The 22857-nt window shown below is 40.1% G+C and overlaps 2 protein-coding genes across 4 annotated transcripts in view; both read right to left on the bottom strand.

The window, feature by feature from the left end:
* The window catches only part of tle5 (TLE family member 5, transcriptional modulator), a 40568-nt gene extending 38216 nt beyond the window's left edge, over positions 1-2352 (bottom strand). For both annotated transcript variants that reach the window (XM_062395090.1, XM_062395091.1), the window contains exon 1: positions 1487-2352. In XM_062395090.1, coding sequence (XP_062251074.1) covers positions 1487-1513 — 27 coding nt within the window. In that variant the 5' untranslated portion in view covers positions 1514-2352. The remainder of the gene's footprint in view (positions 1-1486) is intronic.
* Positions 2353-4074: 1722 nt separating this feature from the next.
* The window catches only part of LOC133960365 (guanine nucleotide-binding protein subunit alpha-11), a 31653-nt gene continuing 12870 nt past the window's right edge, over positions 4075-22857 (bottom strand). Inside the window, exons 2-7 of one of the 2 annotated variants that reach the window (XM_062394895.1) lie at positions 16823-17007; positions 16047-16201; positions 15549-15677; positions 11673-11802; positions 9635-9788; positions 4075-8616 (exon numbers count right to left, since the gene is read on the bottom strand). In XM_062394895.1, coding sequence (XP_062250879.1) covers positions 8426-8616; positions 9635-9788; positions 11673-11802; positions 15549-15677; positions 16047-16201; positions 16823-17007 — 944 coding nt within the window. In that variant the 3' untranslated portion in view covers positions 4075-8425. Of the gene's footprint in view, positions 8617-9634; positions 9789-11672; positions 11803-14883; positions 15013-15548; positions 15678-16046; positions 16202-16822; positions 17008-22857 lie in introns of both variants that reach the window. The other variant, XM_062394894.1, reaches the window with a different exon arrangement.

Below are 22857 nucleotides of genomic sequence, written 5' to 3'. Positions count from 1 at the left end.
AGGACACAATTGAGATCCGATCACTCAGTATTATTTGAGATGATTAGTTTTGAAATAATTAAATTACACTTGTGGGATGCAGCGCAAATAAAGTATTTTACTCCTCTGACAAGCCGGGTTGTGACCAGAGGTTCCCAAATCCTCACATCCTGCTCCCACACATCAGCAGTGGCACAATCAGGCTGCCAAGCAGACTGACCGCCAAAGGGCAAACCATTCATGTCACAAAAGACTTTCAGGTTCTAGTTTCAGCAAACAACTCTTCCCCTTCCAGCAGTAAAAGAACTAGAGGTGGCGACAAGACGTTGGCGGGGGAAAAGCAGAGGGCACGGTCCCTGGCAACGTGTCAGCACTCTTGCTGTTGGGTTTACTGGCCCTCCACTTACACAAATATCTCTTTGTTATATTTGCTCTTGAAGTGTCATTTCAAGCCCAAACTGGAAGGTGTGAATACAGGTAGGATGCTAAATGAGCGGACCTCTGGGCAGGTTTCTTTTTGCACCATGCACGACAGAGTGGTCTACAATTTCCATTTTTCAGACGAAAAACTGAAATTATTTGATTTGAGTTCATAGCTGCCGGTCAATATACATAAATGTTTGACCAATGGGCTGAGAGCCCTTATCAATGATGAATGCGTGCCCTGGACTGAGTTTCTGTTACCATGGAAACTTGAGATTTAGGGGAAAAGAGGAGATGTGCGCTTTTTCACAGTCATAAAAACACCCACCTGCACAGAATACTGTACAGGGCATTGTGAGCGATGCAGCTGCCATATGATGACGGAAACCATAAGCAACCTCTGTCCAGTGTCCATGTTCTGCCAGGACTGAAGCTAATAGATATCAGGGTTGAGGCCTTTTTGGAGGATGACACAGGTTGAAACTTAACTGACCCACGGGTGACAAAAACCCGATGATAGATTTGGAGGACGCAAAAACCATTTGGGAAAACTCAGTAGCCGAAATATCTTTTTTCTCTCTGTGATCTCATGTCACGTCTTCTGCAGAATGTACCTAAACTATTACTGTGCATGAATATCCCCCAACGGGCCTGACTTCCTTACAAATGCTGCGGGAAAGAAGTTTTGGGTTTCCCTTCAGACAATTCATGTCTGGGTTCGGGTTCCTCCCTGGAGCAGGTTTAAACTAAACTGGCGCAGCTGGTTGTGACCCAGGAAACCAGCCCACACCGGAGCTGTTTTGATTTGGAGGATGCCATCAAGTTAAGAGCCGAAAAACAGATGTCCTCTGTAATCTCACATCACATCTCACCTGAAAACAACTTACCTGAAAAAGAGAAGAAAAAAAATGCAAATCCAAACCAGTATCGTGTTACTACTCTGCCAAAACCACCTCCTAATGGGCCCGTGTGAAATACAACATGCTGTCTAACGCAAAACCAAGTTCAATACGTGATAAATCAGCTGGATCCGGCTCATAATTCATAAACAGATGTCGCATTAAAGAGAAAGAAAAGCACTTACTGAGTGTCTGGATTGTGGAAACATCATGTCAGTCCCTTGTTTGTTGCTCTCCTTCCTAAACACGATCAACTGTGTGCCCTGTGTTTGTAATTTTTCACCTCGCGGTGCTCCTTTGTCCACAGCTAGCCCAGCCTTCACCAGGAGCTGTCCAGCGTTAGCCGGTAGACTAGCTTACAAGGTAGCTAGCGACCCAGCTCCCCCCGGACAAACACACCGGAATCGATAGAGATAAACTCTACGTGGAGGGCGAGTGCTGGTGGAGAAGGGCTCTGGGTCTCGTGCCGGTGATGGAGGAGCGTCGAGCGGTGCCTGTCCCCCCTGTGTTGACTGTGTTGACTCTGTAAGCGCGCAGCGAAGCACCAGCAGCCGGGCTCCTCTCTGCTTCAGCTAGTTCTTCAGACGCTGTCCGTCAAAATGATTCATCGCAGTTTTTCCGGCTCGACGCACCAGCGGCAGCGACGCGAGCTAAACGCGGGTAAATGAATAACGTTCCACAGGCGGACACGTCCGGGCTGCAGTTGGCTCGGGAACGGCTTCTTCTCCCCCCGGGTCTTGTGTCGCGGCCCTTCACACGCTCCCACTTCGCTCCGCGGCGACGAGGAGAAAGAAACGCGTCTAATTCTCAGAAATAACAAAATGTCTGCGGGTTCGTCTAAGTTGAATCCCCGCTTCGTCCGACGCCAGCCGAGGAATCAGTGCTGCCGCTGCTGCTTCCGCTAGGACGGCGGAAAGAAAACCCAACAGGAAATGGAAAGAGAACTTCAATTTGAGATTTATCCCAGACTCTGGGCGTTGATCAGTCCTGGAGGAGCAGAGCGGGGTCTGTCGCTGCTGCGGGAGCCAGAAAGTCAGTCCGATTCCCGGAGCTGGAGGTAGGTGGGCGCGACGCCGCCGAGAAGAACGCCCCACACAGAAGCGCGGCGGGTAGATGAGCGCGGATCTACACACCGCGGATCTACCAGCGGCTGATGTCCGAGCCGACAGCGCCTCCTCTGGACAGGTTCGCGCACTGCGGCTGTGGAGGACGGGAGCTGAGGTTCACTGCTGCCAGAGTTCAACCCTCAACCTTGAATCTTCTGAGGCTCAAAAGCACCGAGGCGACCCCACCAATACAAACCCCCTTTGTTACTGTCAAGAGCTATGGTCAACTCCAGAAAAGGTTATTCTGAGAAACCTGCGTAGTATTATGTAAAAGGATCTACACTAAAGTATTGCTGCAGACATTATCATTTAGTTAGCAGAAGTAGCAGTATTACAAATATGAATAATAATAAAACATATCTTTGCGCATTAAAACAGAATTTCTGTAATATTGTATAGGCAATTTAAGTAGCAGTTGCATTGTTTTTTCCCTTGTTTAGCTTGAGATTCTATTGTTTTTATTTCATATTCATATTAGTTTTTAGATTCTTAATTTATTGATTTCTCAGTACCTCGTTTTGTTCCCTCTGATGTACCTCATGTTTTGGAATGACAAATCTTCTTGAATCTTAAAAACATTTCAGGTCTTTGGGCTTATTACTTTTACCTAGGATCTATTCCTAATATCCTCTTTGCTGCTGTAACAGGTCAAATTGGGACTAATAAAGAATTATCATGTTGTCTCATAGCTTATGTTATCTCATGTTTATTCATAGTTTGACAGGCTACATATAAAACTACCTATTATTCCATTTTAGTTAATTCAAGAAACTCAATATTTGTTCAACAGTTTATCAAATGACGCAACACACGTGTAAAGAGTTGCTGTTCTGATAATTCATTTAAAAGTTTAATTTTTTTTTTTTTAAATGTTATCACTGCATAAGGTTTTTTTTAATCTTCTAGGTGCCAATAGGTTTGAAATACTATACAATACTAAATCTATTTTTATTTTAATTTACATTTTAAGATATGCAACAGTAATATTGAGTAGAATCAGGCTTTAAAAAAACGGTTATATGTATTAACATAGAATTAAACTGATCTTTGTTCTTTAATCCTCCACCAATTCATTTAAATATCACCAAGCATCTGATCGAAGTGTCTTCAGTAGCTACATTCCAGATGCATTTACAGTGCTGGTTCCTCTTCATTGATGCCATTGGTCTGTTTTTAGTATTTTGCTATGATGCTGAAGACTTTTAACAATTTAAACATCACTAGGATGATCATGGTTTCATCATCTCACTTTGAAAACATATTTCAAAGGACAGTGCTGTACAAAAAAGCTGTCAAAGCTTTTTGGACTCAATCTGGCATGATTCACCTTTATAGAAAATAAGGAAAATCATTTTAAGATTAAGTTGTTTGACATTCTTCCATTTTTTATGATACAGATACTGATGACAAATGTCCACATTCACATACAGAAAAAAAGGTTGGAAGTGCTACCGAGCTATTCGGTTACTGAGTGAAAGGTGGAAAAATATGCATTATAGTAGCCTTAGACATTACCAATGTAAATGTAAAACATTACTGCATACTGTGGAAAAAGCAGCCACTTATTTAAAATATATATGATTAGTAGTATTGTAATGTAGTTTGGAGCGTATGTGGTGCTTTAGTCCCAACATGTAAGAAAAAGGAACTGTACAGGGAAGCAATAAGAGAGTATAGGAACATATTTTATTCCAATTTAAAACATTTAAAGGAGAAGGCTATGAAAATCATTTTCATGTCTGAATGAGGTTCAGGCAACAGTGGTTGAAATGAAACATACAAAAAGAGAAATATGGCTAAAATACTGTAAATCAATAACCATTAGGACCCTTTTCATGAGGGCGTTGCATGAATACAGTATCTCACCCACCCACTCCCTCCCCAACCTGGCAAACACATGCAGTTAAAATGACATTTATCTTAAAAACAGCAGTTCATCATTAATCTTAAATATAGAATAAAATTGTCCTTTTTTTAGTTAATTAATCACATACTTAGTGTTTATTCGTTTTAAAAACTGGACCTTGAAATTCACCGGCCCTCTTGATTTTCACAACATTGGCACTTGTTAAGAGTCTGGCTTTACAAAGAAAGGGGATTGGCACACTCATTGTACATAATTTACATTTGGTATACTTAAAAAAAGAGAAAGAAAATAAAAATCAAACAAAAATACATTACTTTCAATTTGTACACCACTACACAAAGTTTAACTCTTAAAAAAGTCTCATCTTAAGTGGTCCTAAATACACGTGTTAAGGTGTGTCAACCTTACAAAAGAGAAAAAAAATATATTCAAAGATAGCTTTTAATATCACTGTATGTCCATCCCTCTAACCAGAATGGATCTCAAGCATAAGCAATAGCCATCAAACGTGTACACACAAACATACACACCTTAGAGTACCAACAAGCGCGTTTTGAAAGGACGTCTAAGTTGCATGAATGCAGGCCCATTGCAGTGGTGCAGTTTCAGTGCCTTCGACCCAGGGAAAGAATACACAGTCCAATCAAGTAAGGGAGAAACAAACAAACAGCGGAGCGGAAAATGGCAGACACGTAAACACGCGGCATATTCGCTCACTCCTAATTGTAACCACCAAAAAAATATTATAATGGCCATTTCGGTACCTTCACTTGGCAAGTGTTTCAATAAATAAATTAATACTGAGGCTTAACACACAAGCTTCATTTGGAAAAGAAATATATATAAATGCACAAGTGGATGAAGAAAAGTTTTCACCACAGATCTGGGTCAAGTTATTAGGTTTAGTTTTTGATATCTTTTCTGTTGCTGATTGATTCTGCTTTGCACAGTGTTTTGTACTAGATTGTCGTACAAATTTTTCTCCAACTTGCATTCAATGCAGATAAAGCAAATACAGTACACACAAATGCAAAAGGTTTTAGTTACATGACCCAGCTCTGCTGTGGCTCTAATCACTGGTGGTGTTTGCCATTGGACTTTTTCTGTGTTCGTCCCCGTGCCATAATAAACCAGACCAGGCATCAAGCTCACATGTTGAAAGCAAGTGAAAAAATAAAGTTGTTGCGAATGCGCCTTCATTTTATCATCCTCACAGAAACGTATTCAATCCAATTTGTTTAACATTAAATCATTTACCTAAGAATAAAGTGAAAGGATTCCCACAACAGATTTCAACGTGTTAAACTACAGTTCAGGGGAATCAAGTGTGATCTCAGAAAGCACAGCTAAGAATGTTAAATAGACATAACCCAATTAGCCTAAGTCTCACCTCAAGTATGTCAGTTTATTCATTCATACATCAAAATACATAAGCTCTAATTTTCGAACCAAAGAAATTTGTCAGCGAGTGTTTGTGATGCTTCACCCTAAAAAACCTTGAGATAAAACTTGGGCATAAATATAAAAGACAAAGGCATCAGCAACATAATGTGCACATTAACGTGAGGTGCAAAGTTTACTCAAGGACAAAAGAAAAGACACACATCTTTTCTATCGGAAAAATTACAAGAAAATTTGAAATAACATTTTGGCAAACAATTTCAGATAAGTCTTGTTTTCTAAGATGTTAAGTCCGACTCATTTATCCTGAGTCCAACACAGACGATGCCAGAGTCAAGCACGGAAACACGACCAATGAGAAGATCAAACCAATATACAAAACCACATAACAGAATTTTTTGTAAAGCCAAGACGATCAGCACACAATCTGTGACAAGAGCAAAATTAAATGTTTAGGTGCAGGACAGTTAGGATGCTCGCAATGTGCTTTTGCACCTTCGGGGGGAACCCCCCCCCCCAACCCCCCCACGTTAGCCATCGTCCTCTTCTGAAAGGCAAATGAAAAAAAGAGAGATAGCAAACAAAGAGCCAAACAGCCGCCACACTTCCCTCGGGAATGTCACGTAGGCATCTGTGGACTGCTGCATTCCTCCCTCACTGAACCTGCGGCCTTCATCCTCAGTAGGATGTCAACACCCCCTCCCCCCTTAAATTAATTTCATCTTTCGCTCTACTCCTTCCATAGAGTCCTTCTCATTTCTACCAAAGCTGCTAGTAGTAGCCCTTGTGATGAAAAAGTTATGAAAACTTACCTGAATTACATGGTGAAGACAAAAAGTAGCCATTTATCAACTTTCAGCTTAATGGAATATTTAAACAACTATCAGGCAAGAGACACGATATGGGATTGGTATCGAGTGCCAACACGTATCCCTAAAATCACAAGCATCCTTGAACAGTAAATATTCAACCACCAAGTTTTTTGTCTGTTTAGATTTTCCTATTTGCATAAAGCATAAACCCGACACGGAAACAGTGTTTTTCTTCCATTGTCAAGCATTTCAAAACAGAACTCCAACAACTAAATACATGAAGTATCATTAGAAAGACAGAACACGTCCATAAAATAGTTTTGATATTTTACAGCTGTATAAAATCTCCTCCCATCTCCAAGGTTGGACAAAAACGTTGCGCTGAAACTAAGGAGGAAGTCTCATTTACTGTCAACAATACGCAGATCTGATTGATAAATTAGACGATACAAAAAGAACCATCTACTCTCTTGCTATCGGTTACAGTTCATCAAATGTTGGCTGAATAATTTGGCAGATTGGCGTTGATTACAGAGAAGAGCTGTTTAGATGATCGAGACCCGTGACTGAAGCTAAACTGGCAGCGCAAAAGCTTTTAAATTTTTTTATCTACAACCAACTATTGCACTGGACTAATGTGTCATCATTCACACGTTGTGCACAGGAAGATTATTCTCACCATCGAGGAGGAAACAAAGAAATAGAAATCACAGTTCTAATACATGTGTGATTCAGACACCTGCCGACATAAAAGAAATGCCACACAAAGTGAGTTGTTAAGCCGTCAACAACTGAATGATCCGACATGAGAGAATTTGCACTTCATTTTGTCAAAGCCGGCTCCCAAATAGGTTTCTGTTAGCATCTGAACCTTTTAAGGGATGAACGGGATACTGGCAACGTCATCATATTTACAGCACAAATATATGTGATTTGAATTTGGCAACGCGATACAAAATAACATGGAAGTTGATACTCAGAGTGTAAATACTTGGAAGTGTTTCTCAATCTTTTGTTTCATGATGTACGTTAACACTTCACAAGCAGTGTATAAGAACATGTGACGCTTTCTGCAGGGTTGTGTTCACTTTGTGTAACCATCTTCAACTTCAACATTAGTAGCAATAATATACCCAAGAAATAGCTGAAAATATTTAAAGTCGACAGAGAGCGTGTAGTCACCCCCGTCTACCCCTCACCTTAGTGTGAGCAGCACAAAAACTTTATTTACATTCAACAGAGCTCCTGTGCTCCGGTTTAGGGCAGGGTTAACAAATAGAAAAATTCAAATACACAATTAACGACCCACGGGGAACCAAGTACCTCACTGCACCCCAGCACTGCCTGATAATATATTCCTACGGTCATAATTAGTAACCCTTGACAGGGGAGCGGAGTGCAGGGTCTGCAGCCGGACCTTCATGCCCTCATTCTGTAGTGAATAGCATGCATGGGTTAAATAAGAAGAAGAGGAGAGAGCCCTTTGTCCATGAAAGCTTGCTCTGCCCTCTACCCACGTCATACACACAAGCACTGGTGATAATGTAGTGTTAAAGAAAGAAATGTGAGCCACGCCAGGGGCCAAAAGAGGAGCAAGAGGAGCCCCGGAGTGGACCAACGACTACCCCCCCAAACAGAGGGACACATGGAGGGAGTGTTGTTTTTGAGTGTGTTTCATGTGTGTTTGTGCCGGAGGAGCAATTCATAGAATGATTAAACAGAGCTGAGGAGCTACGTGAACAGAACAAGAGTAGTGTTGGTCGAGCAAAGTATAAAGCAATACTTATCTCTTTAAGCCGCAGTGTGTTTCTAGAGGTGGACTCTGCTTAGTGTGTCTGAGTGCGATTCAGCATGTGTGTGCGCGTGTTGTTGTGTATTGGGAGGGCTGCAGGTTTCTCGCTTGCTCTAACTCCATCTCTTTCTCTTTCCATTTCTCCTTCACACCAGGTTGTACTCTTTGAGGTTGAGCTGCAGGATGGTGTCTTTGACGGCTGCGAAGACGAATCGGATGTTCTCCGTGTCAGTGGCGCACGTGAAATGGGAGTAGATGATCTTGTCACTGTCTGGGTTCAAGTCCACAAACATCTTCAAGATGAACTCGCGACCCGCCTGGGCGTCCCGTTGAGGACCTAGGAGAACAACAGAGTACATCATTTTAGCAGTTATCATATTTGCCATATGGAACCTTGATTACCTCAGAGAAGGAGGCTGTTATTTTCACCTTTGTCTGTTTCATTTGTTTGTTTATCAGCAGGATTACACAAAAACTACGGAGTGGATCCAGGAAACTTAGTGAAGGGATGAATTGTTGGCCAAGAAAGAATCCTCTGTGGCTTCACAATATTGAGGTGGATCAACACAAAAGGAGTGGATCCAGGAAGTCCTTTTTTCACCTTTTTCCCCAGGGAATAATACATACATTTTATTGGTGAAAAATTATGTATACTTATTAGACGGATATCTATGACTTATCATTTAAACACCATTTATTGTTTATTTACTTTTTCTTTGTTTGGTTTATTGGCAGGTAGCAACCATGTGGCAACAAATGTCAAGGTGCACTACAGCCATCTACTGGGTTCCTTATTGTTTATTTATTAGTGACACGTGCCAATTATAGACACAACTCTTATTGTGGGGGGGTATGAGGGTGAGTAGGAATTTTATAAGGTCATAAGCCAAAACCTCACACACTTAAAGCTGCATGCCAGGTTGTGTTGTAGTACAGCCTAGTAACCACAAGGTGTCAGCCTACAATCAAAGATAAGGGTCATAAAGTTTTAGCTCAGAGAGATTGAAATGAAAATTCAACCCTTGAGAGCAGATGTTGATACTGACAGTTGGAACGCGGCCAGTATCAGTGTTATGACAGAAACCAGAATGTTTGATGTTCATAAAAGTTGAGCTCTGTTAAAAGGCTTCGTCTGGAAACAGACATATAAAAAAAAATAAAATACTCGAGCCAGAGTTTGACCTGTTACTAAACCCATCACCTGCAAGGATAATCAATTAAATAAATTCTGGAAGTGAATTCACCACTGAGCAACATGGTCCTACAATATACATCATTTACAGGACAGGCAGCTCATATGACTTTTATAATGCCAAGAGGTAAAACAAAAAGCAAATATTGACAAAGGATAATACCGTCAAACTCTGGGAAGTAGTCAACCAGGTGAGAGTACATGATCTTCTCCTCCAGCAGGTCCTTCTTGTTGAGGAAGAGGATGACTGAGGAGTTTTGGAACCAGGGATATGTGATGATGGTCCTGAACAGAGCTTTGCTCTCCTCCATACGATTCTGACAGAGATGAGCAGAGGAAAAGAAATGACGTCAGGTTACATTCATTCAGTATCCACAACTTTTCAACATCTGCTCGAGTCCCTCTTCATTATGCAGCGATTACACAGAGGCCTCAGATTCTGCAATTTAAAATATGAACATAAGATATTTTCTAAATAAATAACTCAAACTCAATTAGCAGCCATAGCACTGACGAGTCTGTTGTGTCTTTTTAAAGCTTTTTCTTTAGCACTGTAACTGATGGAGATGGATGGACTCGTGGTGTGGCAGCTGGAAGAATTACACTGAACAGTAACAGATGAGAAACAGTTGGAAACACTCAAGTTTGTTAAAACAATGCAGAGAATGAAATGAGACTTTTCCTGTTATGTTAACTGATCCAGACGTGTCCCTAAAGTAAGACCGTCCCTCAAAATAAAACTGTCCAGCAAACATAAAAAGTGAAAAAGCTGCTCATGTAAACCACTTAGAGCTTGAGAGCTTTTGTTAAATGTGCCTCTTCCTCCTCTTTCTGATTTTAACTCATGCGGTTCAGTCCTGGTGACTCGTAACATGATCCTGGCCAGACTTGACCAGATGTTTGAAAACAATCTCATCAGGCTCTGACTGGTCAAAGTCTCTGTCTTGGGCTTGTCAGCACGTCAGGATAATCCCAGTTGACTGTGTTGCCTCAGCGGTGCAGAACCGCGTCTCAACTGTCACCAATTCAGAAATACTGTGGAATAATGGCATGAAAAAAGGTTGTAGTGTGAAGTGCAACCTGGGATCGTACACACAAGCATGTAAAGTAAAACTACTATGACTGAAAACAACTAGACATACTGCACGACTGCACTGCTCCAACAACCAGTTGACCACTGGAATCTAATCAGTTCATCTTTTTGTCCAAGTGAATGTTTGTAACACATTTGAAGACATTCGCTCAAGCTGATCTAAAGATATCACATTCGAGAAAAACATCCAAATTTAATGAGGCCGCTATGACCTTGACCTTTGGGCACTTTTTTAAATTTGTTTTGTTTATTTTGTTATTATTCTTTATATTAGATAATATAATATAGAAGAAGAACGGGTTTGTTGTTAGCAGACGCTGTTCAAGTGCAAATCTTTCCACTAGAATGTGGTGAAACGTCATGATTGACAGCTAAGGCTGAGACAGCTGAACTGTGCTCCCATGCCCAATAGGCTTGTATCAACCATCAAACTCTAACTCTGGCTTCTAGTGAATTCACAGATAATTACAGTCACTACTGACCAAAAAATTATCTGTGGAAACCAAAGAGAACTTTAATCACTGAAGCCTTCTCCTTATTCCAAAGTTACATTGATTCAGTTTCTATCTAATTTGTTTGGATTATTTATTTGTTGAGGTGGTTATGACACAGAATGTGCACATGATATATTCTTAGTCTTAAAAGTAATAACAAAGGTCCCCATGGTGGGACTAATAAAGGATTATTCTATCTTAAACTGTTATTGCTGCAATAAACTTGAATATAATGATACATTTTCACTTAAAATAATGGAACTTTAGATGCAGGGTGCATGTTGTCATTTGATCAATAATTCCGGAAACAAAACTATCAAAGATGGAAAAGGCTTTCTGATCATTGCATACCACCAAAAAACATCATATATAAAGAGACCGTGTCCAGTTTCCTTGGACAATTAACTGAACATCCAGTTTCAGCTGTACGACATTCAACAGGCAGTTCGAGAGGGTAAAGGAGTTATGTTTTAAGTTATGGAAGCTAAATCATTTTCAAACTACGGTGTAAACCTATTGTGTTGTAATACACAACTAGAGCCGATTGTATGAATGTGTTGCTTCAAAATGTTTTGTGTGTGAAATCAATTTTTTTTACTGTGTCTCTTTCTCACCTCGTTGTCAGACTCGACCAGGACCTGGTCATACTCGCTGAGCGCCACCAGGAACATGATGGAGGTGACATTCTCAAAGCAGTGGATCCACTTCCTCCTCTCTGACCTCTGACCCCCAACATCCACCATCCTGATAGGATCATGGTGGTATGAGATGGAGGGCCACCAAAAAAAAACAGCCAAGAGAATAACATGGAAGACAAGATAAAAATTAGCACAAAGGTATTTTGTATGATTTGTGTTGTCAAACTATAAGGCATGCAAAGATTTAACTTTGTCAAATCTTGGGAACAACCGTGGATAAGAAATCCAATCTGAACCACAGATTTAGGTACCCCGGAATCTAAATTAAACATGACATTGTTCACATTTAATTCAAATTTTGAACTTGGCAACAAAGCCATGAGAAAGGAAACCCTGAAGTAATTCAGCCAAGGAAAAGCCAAGAATCTGGGTCACTTCAGGACAGGAGTATGATTTTCCAGTAGAAAATCCATCAGTGCAAAGAGGCATTAATCTTGCAGATGTGGGGCCAAAATGTTCACTTGGTTACACTAAGGTTTGTATTCAGTTGTGGCCGAGTGATGCGTTTCAATTATAGTCTGACAGACAAAAGACTACTTGAACATAATATCTAATGAGTCTAGTGCAATTCAAGCCAAACACTCTTTTCGCACTGAGAATAGAAAAGAAAAGAAAGAAGAATCTGCATCAAGAACAGAGCAAACGTTCCCTTAGGTGAATCTAAATAACTACAAGGAAGTAAATGTGTGTTCAAACAATGCCATCATCTTACTTCTCTCCAGAGAAAATGCTGGAGAGTCCATGCAGGAGATGGAAAGTAAATCTGCTAAATATTACCCTGTTTAAAAGAGTGAGGGATACGAGAGGATCAATAGATAAAACGTAGGAGGCAAAAAGAAAAAAGGAACAGTTGCAGGAAAAGAAATATGAGGGGAAATGGCAAATAAAAGAATTGGGAAATCAGGGAGGACACATCGAAAGAATGTGAGAAAATGAAAAACAAGGGCTTGGAAGTCTCGATATATGGGTGTTGTTTCTGGGAAAGGAAACCTGGAACGACTCATGGACAATTCTGTTTTTAACGTTGATCTTTACATTTACACAAGCTTCATATATGAATAAAGAAATTAAGACAGTTAATAAAATGAAATCAGAATGAAGACCTAATTCTGTGGCATAAGAATTGAAGAGTGGTCAGTTTGTTTGATACTTCCCTTGAAACTAATTAAATGCTACAGTCCAGTTTAAGTCTCCGTTCTACAGACAATTCCACCAACTACTCCATGTCATTGTAGAGCTACAGAGTGAAAATGGGATCACACATCACAAAGGTGAACTCAGTCAATGAGTCGGCCAGAGGAAGGGAGGGCATTGATAAATGGAGCCCTGGAGAAGAAGAGCCGGCCTAAATTAAAACTCCTTCACATCAGACGACCTCCTTTTTTTCCTCTAGCAAGGATGAGTGACCTACTTAGTATGATAAGCTCTCCAATGTTGAATTAGCCAAGTAAAATGACATTTTCTGTGACTTCAAAAGCCAATTAAAAGAGAAGGAAGCACGCCTAATGGAGATGTTAGTCTATGAAAGGCTTCCTTGTTGTTGCTACTGCCCCGACAGCTGCAAGCACAAGCAGTTTAATCCCACATGTGCTCGTTACTATCCACATGCTGGGCTGAGCGACTGCGCTCCATGTTTGATTACATGAACATGACAACACGCACTTGTGATTTGCTAAAATAGGAAACTACAAAAATAAAGTTCTTCTCAATAAAGCCTGACACCTCACATTCATCTCCACTTCAATTTGGCATTTTTGGTCTCTCAACATAAAATTGATGTAATTGACAGCATACAGTGATTCACCATCAGCAGCACTGTCCAGCTGAGCCCACTGGCCAACTGCAACAGGGCTGCTGGGAACCTCTTCAGCACGTCACTGTTAGCAGAGTTATTTTGAGGCTTGCCAAGCGTAGGAGCGGGCCGACATGATGGCATCCTATTGATTTGCACTCTTCTGTAAACATTCTTTTTCCCTGGATCTCTATCTCTGTATGTTCTCTCTTTTTTGACAAAAGGCGGAGGAAGGGAAGCTGCTCTGCGTATTGATGGCAGGTTGTATGATAGCCTCTATTGCAAGTCCTGACGACACTGGGAAGATCATGGTAAAATACTGCCGTTTATAGTGAGTGAGGCGTGGGAGTGTTTATAAAACATCCATTGTTGGGAATGTTTTTAATCATGCAAAATACTAGAGCTGTGACAAAAGCAGTCCAAATCCCAAAGATAATTTATAACATAAGATATAAACAATTCTGCAAATGTTTGTGATTTTACAATTGCATTAATTTATAACTGTGAGTTTATTTTAGGATGGATTTATGCCTGCCTATGCATAATGGATTCATAGGACACGATTGCATGCAACAATGACCTCGCTGTTAACTCTGTTTGAAATTACTATTAATGCAAATGGATCATTATACTGCTATAGCGTCACATTAATAACATGCAACTATTTTACAATTAGGATGGCTTTACTGTGAAGAGGATCACAGGTATTTAAACACAATTCAATGGTAATTTTTCGAAGCGGCAGCCACAGTGAGCTGTGTGATGCAAAACTGCAGGCGACAGGCTGCACACCTCCATCTTCTAAGAAATGTAGCAAACGTATGGAAAACTCACTATGCTGTGCACAGCATGATCTCAGATTGTCGTCGCAATTCTTTATTAACACACCAAATTCTGCTACACCAGACGCTCTCTCTTGTATTTCTGTCCAAGCAGCTGCTCGGAGAGTGTTTAGCTGTAGAACTACACCACACAAGATGTTCCCATAGTAACCACGTGTCGCAAAATCACCCAGAACTGAAACTTTGAACATTTATGCCTTTAGGTTAATCAATCATAAGATAATTTGATTTTCAGTCAGTAAACCAAATTACTAATCAATAAACTTCAGCAGCATCTACAGTAACACATTAAACACATTATTAATAACAGAATAAATTAGAGACATATGTAGACATTGGGTTTAAATGTACTAACGGGGACATGAAACATGTTGTAGGACACACAGACATGTTGAGTCAGACTGTAGCCGGCAGTTGGGATTTTAAAATGATAAAAAAAACACGAGTAGGGTACAAAACTGGGGTTAGTAAAGTAGTGTAGTTCTTCTTCTACCTGAAAATGATGCTTTGCAAGTCGAAAGGGTATTCTATGATCCCAGTGGTTGGGATTCGAACCCTAAGCACGTCTTGTTGGGTTGGTAGATAGAATGGTTCAGCAATACGATCCAGATCACTTAGATAGCTAAAGACAGGTAGGACAACAAAAGAGGGAGGAAAGAGAAAGTGAAGCATAACAGCAGATACCGCACACCCCCTCCAAAAGCAAGTGGAACAGTCAAGAGGTAACCAAAGGGGAGAAAAAAAACCATTCCCAAGAGATATGAGGGGGATAGGTGACAATTCTTACCACCACCCCGCCAATTCTCTCTAAGAAATTTTGCTTCAGTCGTGATGGCAGCTCTCAAAGACATAGCCAATCCTCTGCTTTCTCTTATAGTGCAGGTTTGTAAGTTTAAAGGTAGCAGGAACTATAACTTGACTCCAAAATGACAATTTAGCTAAGAGGCCAACTGTGACACCCTTTCCGAACACACAAGATAAGTGTCTTTCTGGTGAGTGTGGAGGCCAGTCTTAGAGAGCGCACCATCCGGGATGTGTAACAGTGCTGAGCCCTGCTGTGCAACACAGCGTAGATGTGGATAGCGGCATCGGCGGTTTCCAACTGACTGGCAACAGGCAGCGAGCCAACCAGTGATCGGCAGCACTTGACACCAGTACCTGAAGATAACAGTCTCCAGGTCAAATGGGTACTCGATGATGCCAGTGGTGGGCACTCGGACCCGCAGCACGTCCTGCTGAGTGGGCACAAACCCCGGTGATGCTATTCGCTCTAAATCACTAAGGTAACTGTGGAGGTGGAGGGAACATATGACAGAGATGCACATACAGGCAAAACAACAGTCTCAACAATGCAAGGCCACATGCACATTCAAGTTCAGACACACAAATTCCTTTCTGTAAAAAATGTATGCATTTAGCCAGCAGCAGCTCATTAAAATACCATACTACTATGCATAAGCTTGAAGTCAGAATAGATTAATGTTGGTTGTAATTAGCTCTGATATTATTACCAGTCATTTATAAACCGACCAAGACTTCTTCCTTTACCCCGACTTCCCATCTGCCTGAACCCTCTTCACTTCCTCTGCTTGAGTGTTGCCCTTAAAAACCCTCTTAAAAAAGCCTGCTACACAGAAAGTAAATAATCCGACGTACTATTTGGTTGAGTCGGAGAGCTGGTACTCTCTCCTGCGATCATAGGCCTCCTGGATGCCAGGGTCGGCCCACAGCATCTTTATCGCACCGATGTACGGCTGATCGAATGATGACACCTTTTCCACGTCCACGTCACGCACCAGCAGGGCATTATTCTGAGAGCAAAGCAACAAAACGAAGAGGCAATCTTTCAACAGAAGCATTTGGATTCAGTACTTTCAGTGCACAAGACAGGCAATTTATTTACAATATTATAAAAAATAAAAGGCAGTATAATTTATTTAAGCCGTAAAACACATTCAATTTAAATGTACATCCCTACTTTTAAAATGTCGCTTTCATTCAAATATAGTGTAAATTATCAGTGGCCACTGTTAACTGGAGAATGACAGCTCGATTCACTTAACATGTTATTTTAATACCAGGTTTATGTTCTATTGAAATAGGGTTTGCATGAGATTAACTGAACAAACAGGCGTTGGACCGGTATTGACAACTGCAGCCAAACATTTCATAGGAGACTGACTAAGAAACCACACCAAGACATGTGCCTGTGTTTTTCGGATGAAGTTTTTAATGTCCATGACACCAAACTTTTCACCAGTGACAATTCAAGGAGAAGAGTCTGGTGAATTGGTGAAACGTAAATTAAACATGCAGGTTAGAGCTGATTGATCCAACCAACCCGGTCGATGTACCTCTGATCCAATATTACATCTCACAACAATATTACATCACACAACAATATCTTAATCCCAGCACTTGACAGTACGCACCTTATTCTGTTCATACTTGAACGGGATCTTAAGGGTCTCGGTTGCGCGGATCATGGCCTGCATGGAGGTGAAGATGTTCTGGTACACCAGTTTGGTGAAGCCCTTCTTGTCCTCGTCTGTGTAGCCTGACCCATGGATTATTCTCATCTGCTTGATGAAAGTGCTCTTGCCGCTCTCTCCAGTTCCTGAGGAGGAGGACAAGAAGAGACAGGAGGTTAGCCGGCAAATGAAAACAGGTCAGAAGTGGATATGCCACATTGCCGACAGTGTGAAAAGTTTTCTTCCCACTTTTGCACAAATTTATAGTCACTTACAATGTTATAAAAGAGCAGTAAAAATTAAAATGAGATGTGGTGAGAACTCTTGTGTGCAGATAAATTTGTAAAATATAGAATATGATATGAAACTATGAATGAGTATGATTAATGAAATGATGAAGTATGCTTAGGAAAAAAACGGCTGAAATGAATAGACCTGAGGCAGATAAACGTCTCATTTATAACCATTGGGTTTGCACAAAACTTTACACGAAAGAAGCGCACGCCACTGCGAACGTTGGGATCTGTAAAAACTAACTTGATGGGAAAATGTGCACACTTCTTCGCCAACTCTGACCAATGTGTGCAAACGTTTTGGAGATGGAAAAATGACGATGCAGCGTGAGGTGGTGAACTGAAGCCAGATTATTCATCCACTTCATTATTAATAAATCAAAACCCAGGCTTTATTTGTGCTCATGCAAAATAACTGAACCATAAGCCCCTTAACTGAAACAATATATATAAAAAAAAATCCTTCAATTGTCCAACTTCAGTTTTCATTTACAGATGGGGAAAAACAAGTTTCCTTACACTCTGACAGTGTTAAGCAATCATTTTAATTTGATATATTTGATGAACCTTTATGCGTACACCATTTTTGGCTTTTTGTGCACACATACATTTTTTGTACAAATCCTACGCACCGTTTTATAAATGAGTCCCCTGATCTGTCCACCTACTCCCTGCTCCTGACAAATTAGACTTTGAAAGAATCTGCATCATCATGACCCCAAAGAACTCAACCACAGTCTGTTTTTAACCAACAAAGGCTGCTCAGCTGAACTGGACATTCTTTACCCTCCGCCCTAGTTGAGGGGACTGTATGTATTCAAACATGAGAAACAAAATAAACAAATGTACCCTTGAGTCTTTTGATTTATTTCTTTCCCACTGGCGTACTTCCAGGCAGAATGGTCTGAACACTTATAAAGTTTTGATGATGAAGTAATGTAGAGGTTGCATAACTCTCCTGTGTAATCTATTCTAGATATAAATGTAGACTTAACTCTGGGCCTAATTTTTGTCAAGCTCTTATTCTAAAAGTCTTTTGGATCTTGTGAGGCGAGTTGTGCCACTGCAGTGTTTAGGGCAGTGGTTACCACAGAGGCCTGACTGACAGAGTAGGTGAGTGGAGCGGCTCACCTCAGCCCAACACAAAGAACGGTAAACAGATTTTACTCCTCCAATATTGTGTCGCAGTAACAAAGCATATGCACATGTGCATAAATGCAGAAAGACCAAGTCATAGGGGAGGAAAATTGCTTGCACAAGCTGCGCACACTCTTTTACTAGAGTCTGATTTTGCTTTTGATGAAACAAAACTACTTAATCACATATGAAAGCCTCTGTCTTTCAATGTTTGGTTTTTTTACACATAATTCAAGGTTGCTTTTATTCCACAAGGATGAAAATGTAAAATGTGGGCGTGTTGATGGCGTTTCAAACATGCGACAGGCTCAAACCTGAAAAAAACAAAGATACGCCGTTATGCATATAGGCTACACTGGACCTATGGTGTAAATTCAGCACAGAAGCATGAATTAGGCTCAAGGCACAGCAATGATTGTTGCTAATATCAGGAAGCAGCTGTGCTTCACTGCCTAAATAATAATGTTTCGAGCAATTAGTTTCCTCACTCAAAGCCACAACTGTCACCCTGGTGGGAGCATTAGACAAAAAGTGAGGAAGTTTAAATTCATCCTCCAAAGATAATGACTGATTGTAAAATATTTGTACATTTAATAGTTGTCAACAACTCTGGACAGAATAAGTGGAACAAGCCAGTGGCTCTACTGACTGTCATCTATAGTTGCCTCTTCAGACAACCAATGGATTTAAAAGTGAAAGTAAAATTGTTCACGTGGAAATTGGAATATCAATACAAATTAAGAAACAAAGGAAATACACAAACGAAACAACGCTCGTGACACTGATAATGTTTACAGCTGCGTTGTCTAAGCAGAAGTGTAGATAAGATTAGATAATACAATGTGCTTTATTGTATAAAGTACAGCAGGGATCCCAAAGGCAAAGTAGCTGAATTGTCTTCCAGGAATGACTAGAGTCAACTTTGACTGTCGGTGAGTAAACAGCTCAGTTTAGTGTACGCTGAAGGAGTGCCCCGAGTATTGCCTGCCCTCTAACCAGACAGGATCTTTAACTGCGGAAAGCAGGTCAAGCAACAGTGGACTTTCCCCTTCAGACAAAGTATGTCTTTGAGTGGGACATGAATAGCAGTTGTCAAGAAACAGTACTGGAGTTCACTTTCTCATTGACTAAAGAGCTAGAACCGAGGGGAGGGGTGTTACTGGGATGTGAGTTATTGAGTAAGAAAGAAAAGAAAAATACTATATATGTATATATAAAAAAAAAAATATATATATATATATAGTCAGCCAAAAAAAAGCTTATAGAATTTGTAAGTCCCATCAACCACACCTAGTGTGTATTCATGTATATCTTAATTTAGCAATCATGCTATGAAAGGAGAGTGGAAGGTCTTGCAGGCATGATCAGCTTAATTCAACAGAACCCATTGTTTTGCCTAACAGGAAAACCCAGCAGAAGCATTTCTCACGAACAAACTACTGTACATTCACTAGAGCTTCTCCTGAGGGGTAATGCTAGTTCCCATGGCAACTCCTGTTCTAGTCTCATAAATACATGGCAGAAAACACCAGCTGATAGGCTTCAGTACGTCTCCACAGAGCCCAGCCAAACATGCAACTTTAAAATCCCACAATGTCCTCAATCACTATTCTCCTCTCAGGCCCTGGGAAGTAATAAGTTATGAGGGAAAACAAAAAGAGAAAGATTTGAAACTCACAAACATCTTATTGTCCTCTGCATATTGAGAACAAATTTGAACCTGAATTTCCGAACCCTGAAAGAATAAATACTGAAAAGGGGAAATCAGACCCGATAAATGGTTTTTCAAAAGAAAATATTTCCGTGGTTGATAAATTTCAAAATTATGTTAAATTGTGCTAAATTTTCACACTTAGATACTTAGTTGATAGAAGATTCAAATCATTGTGGTTATCTTTTGCCTCCATGAATATTACCCGAAGTTAACGGCATTTTGTTCTTGTTTATCTATGTAAGCATGTATAAATATTAAATATTAAAACAGTTACATGTAGGTAACAGAAGCAGAGGAAAAAATATCCTGGTTTCTTGTTCCTTGCATGGGGTCAACTTCCAAAAAGTGCTTACCTATATCATATTTAACAGGATCAACTTTATGAATTAAAAAAACACATCGTCAGACCCGTAATGGTCATCTTCGCTTTTCAGAAAAAGCAAGAAAGAGAGGTTGCCCCCTGAAGGCCATCTGTCATTAAGAATTATATACTGCACATATGACTACAAAAAGTAGCCTAATACTAATGCAATACTAAACCCACATGTTTGTACAATCCCGAGCAGAGCTGTTAAATTAGAAGTTTTAAAATATTACAGCACTGAGAACGAACACAGGCTTAGAGACCTTCAGCCATTTACAAATCCCCAACACAGCAAAGCCTGGAGGGGGCAGAGTGAGAAGAAGCCCGATAATCACACATCTGTGACCGTTAAACGAAGCAGAACCGTGTCACTCTGCCCACATCGTGCACCGACCAGGGAATTTGTCATTCTGCTAAATAACCATTAACCCACCAAAACCAGGAGAATAGTTGAAACAGATCTGTTTCGACGAGTCGGGGCAGCTGGAGGCCACATCAGACATTTCTGCTAAGGTTTACATGAAGAGTAATGACTTGAGGCAGAGTTTGGCAAAAGTGTGACTGAGCAGAGGAGAGGGGCGCTCTGAGTAAATGATTCTTTAAAACTTCCCCAAGCACATCAAACAGGAAGCTATGTCCACTTGTACTCAGTGTTGGGAAAGGCTTATCGAAGGCCTGTATGACTGTACTGTAGTGAATGACTGAATGACTGTCTAGAGACCTGTGTCGCCTGCAGCAACTTTTCCAAGAAGTTTGTTACGAAGCTACGCTCTAACTCAACTGCCAGAGTCTAGTTCTGGGTTTAGTCTGTTTCTGCAAACTAAAGAGGGCCATGCTACCTAGGGCTGCATCTATCGATCATTTGTTATTGATCAATCAAACGATAATTTTTTCAATTAATCGATTATATTAAGTATGCTGCTTATATAATTCAAGATTAGCAGTCAATCCCCAAAGTGATCTTAGGGTTAAATCTGATCAATTTCAGTAACACTGAAACTTTACATTTAACTTTTTTTTTAACAGAAATACTTCATCTCTGAGTAGCAAACACACCCAAGTACATAATCCCTTCCCCCACCCTTCTCTTCTTCTCCCTCCCTCTTACCTCTTCCTCCCTTTCTTGCTGGTGCATAGCGGTTGTTCTACTGTGATAAGCCATTTCTGATTTGCAGAGCTTACAGAGCACCATGTTGTTCAGTCCCTGACTAAGAACTCCCACACGTTAGATCAGGGGTACTCAATTAAACTTCAAAGAAGTCCAGGTAGAGAGAATTTCCTCAAGCAATGGTCCAAAACATCATAATTTCTATTGTGTGTTATGATTCAGTGCCATATATCTGTAAGTACACTAATAGTTGTATCAGTGTCTGTATGAAGTCAAAAACTGACTGTCAAATAAAATAAAGAGGGGCAATTGAATAGTATTTCAACCAAGATTATTATAAATGTTCATATTGAACACGTTAAGCAAGTCAACGCATTTACATAATCTATGACGTCTATTACGTCTACGCGTAATACAGGTAACAGATTCTGCCAACAGGTATACTGCAATTAAGGTGGGGTTAACTTTGCCTTGAAAACTTAAAAGCTGGTTTCTTTACTACAGACATAAACACACCTTAATTGCAGTACGAAAAACAAAGCCAAAGGGAATCCATTATCTAGCTAATTTGCCTAGTCTTTGTCGTTCTTGAAATGTGGTAGAAAAACAAACGTACATAGGAAACTTTTAGATCCTGGGGCTAGTTCCTGCTTGTTCCGGACTTAGTTCCTGAAACGATTTCTTTGAAAGTCTCACTTTCATTTGCATTTGCTGACCAAAAAACCTATTTGCTAACTTTACTGTCTGAGGGCGCTGGGTGGCTGATAATAGCTTCACTGGATTAGCATGTTGTCAGATGCTATGTTGAATGGCTGCTATGGAGACAGGAACTATTGGTTGCTTAAAAATGTGTTTGTGTGATGGTGAGGAATAAAATGGCTTTCTTTTGAATTTGCATAGTCACTGCTCCCTGTCTCATCCGAGAAGAGAGAATAGACTGATAGAGTAAGTGAGTCAGAGGAAAAGTAACATTACATTGCATACTCCAAAAAGAGCAAAGTAGACATACAAAACAAACAAAAGTGAGACTTAGCTCAAATAAAGCCTTTTCATGAATATGCCAACATTTTTATAATTATTATAATTATATTAATTTATAATCCCTCCAGTTCAATATGACAACTCTTAATAAATACTTAAATAATGTTTCATTATTCTTTCTTTGATTTGAAAGTCAGTTGTTGACTACACATAGAAGTGGATACATTCAATATTTCTAAATATATTGCACTGAATCATAAAACTATTTTAACTTTGCCTTACTGAGCATAATAGACTGGTGAAAACCAAGTTACACAAATGGTAAATATTGCCCTTAATGTGTATAAAAAGTCATTATTACTGGTGGAGAACATAGAACGTATACAAAGATGGATGACT

The sequence above is a fragment of the Platichthys flesus genome, chromosome 9, assembly GCF_949316205.1.
Source record: "Platichthys flesus chromosome 9, fPlaFle2.1, whole genome shotgun sequence".
Taxonomy (NCBI): Eukaryota; Metazoa; Chordata; class Actinopteri; order Pleuronectiformes; family Pleuronectidae; genus Platichthys; species Platichthys flesus.
The sequence above is the reverse complement of the archived record's forward strand: the minus strand, read 5'-3'. Positions and strand labels throughout refer to the sequence as shown.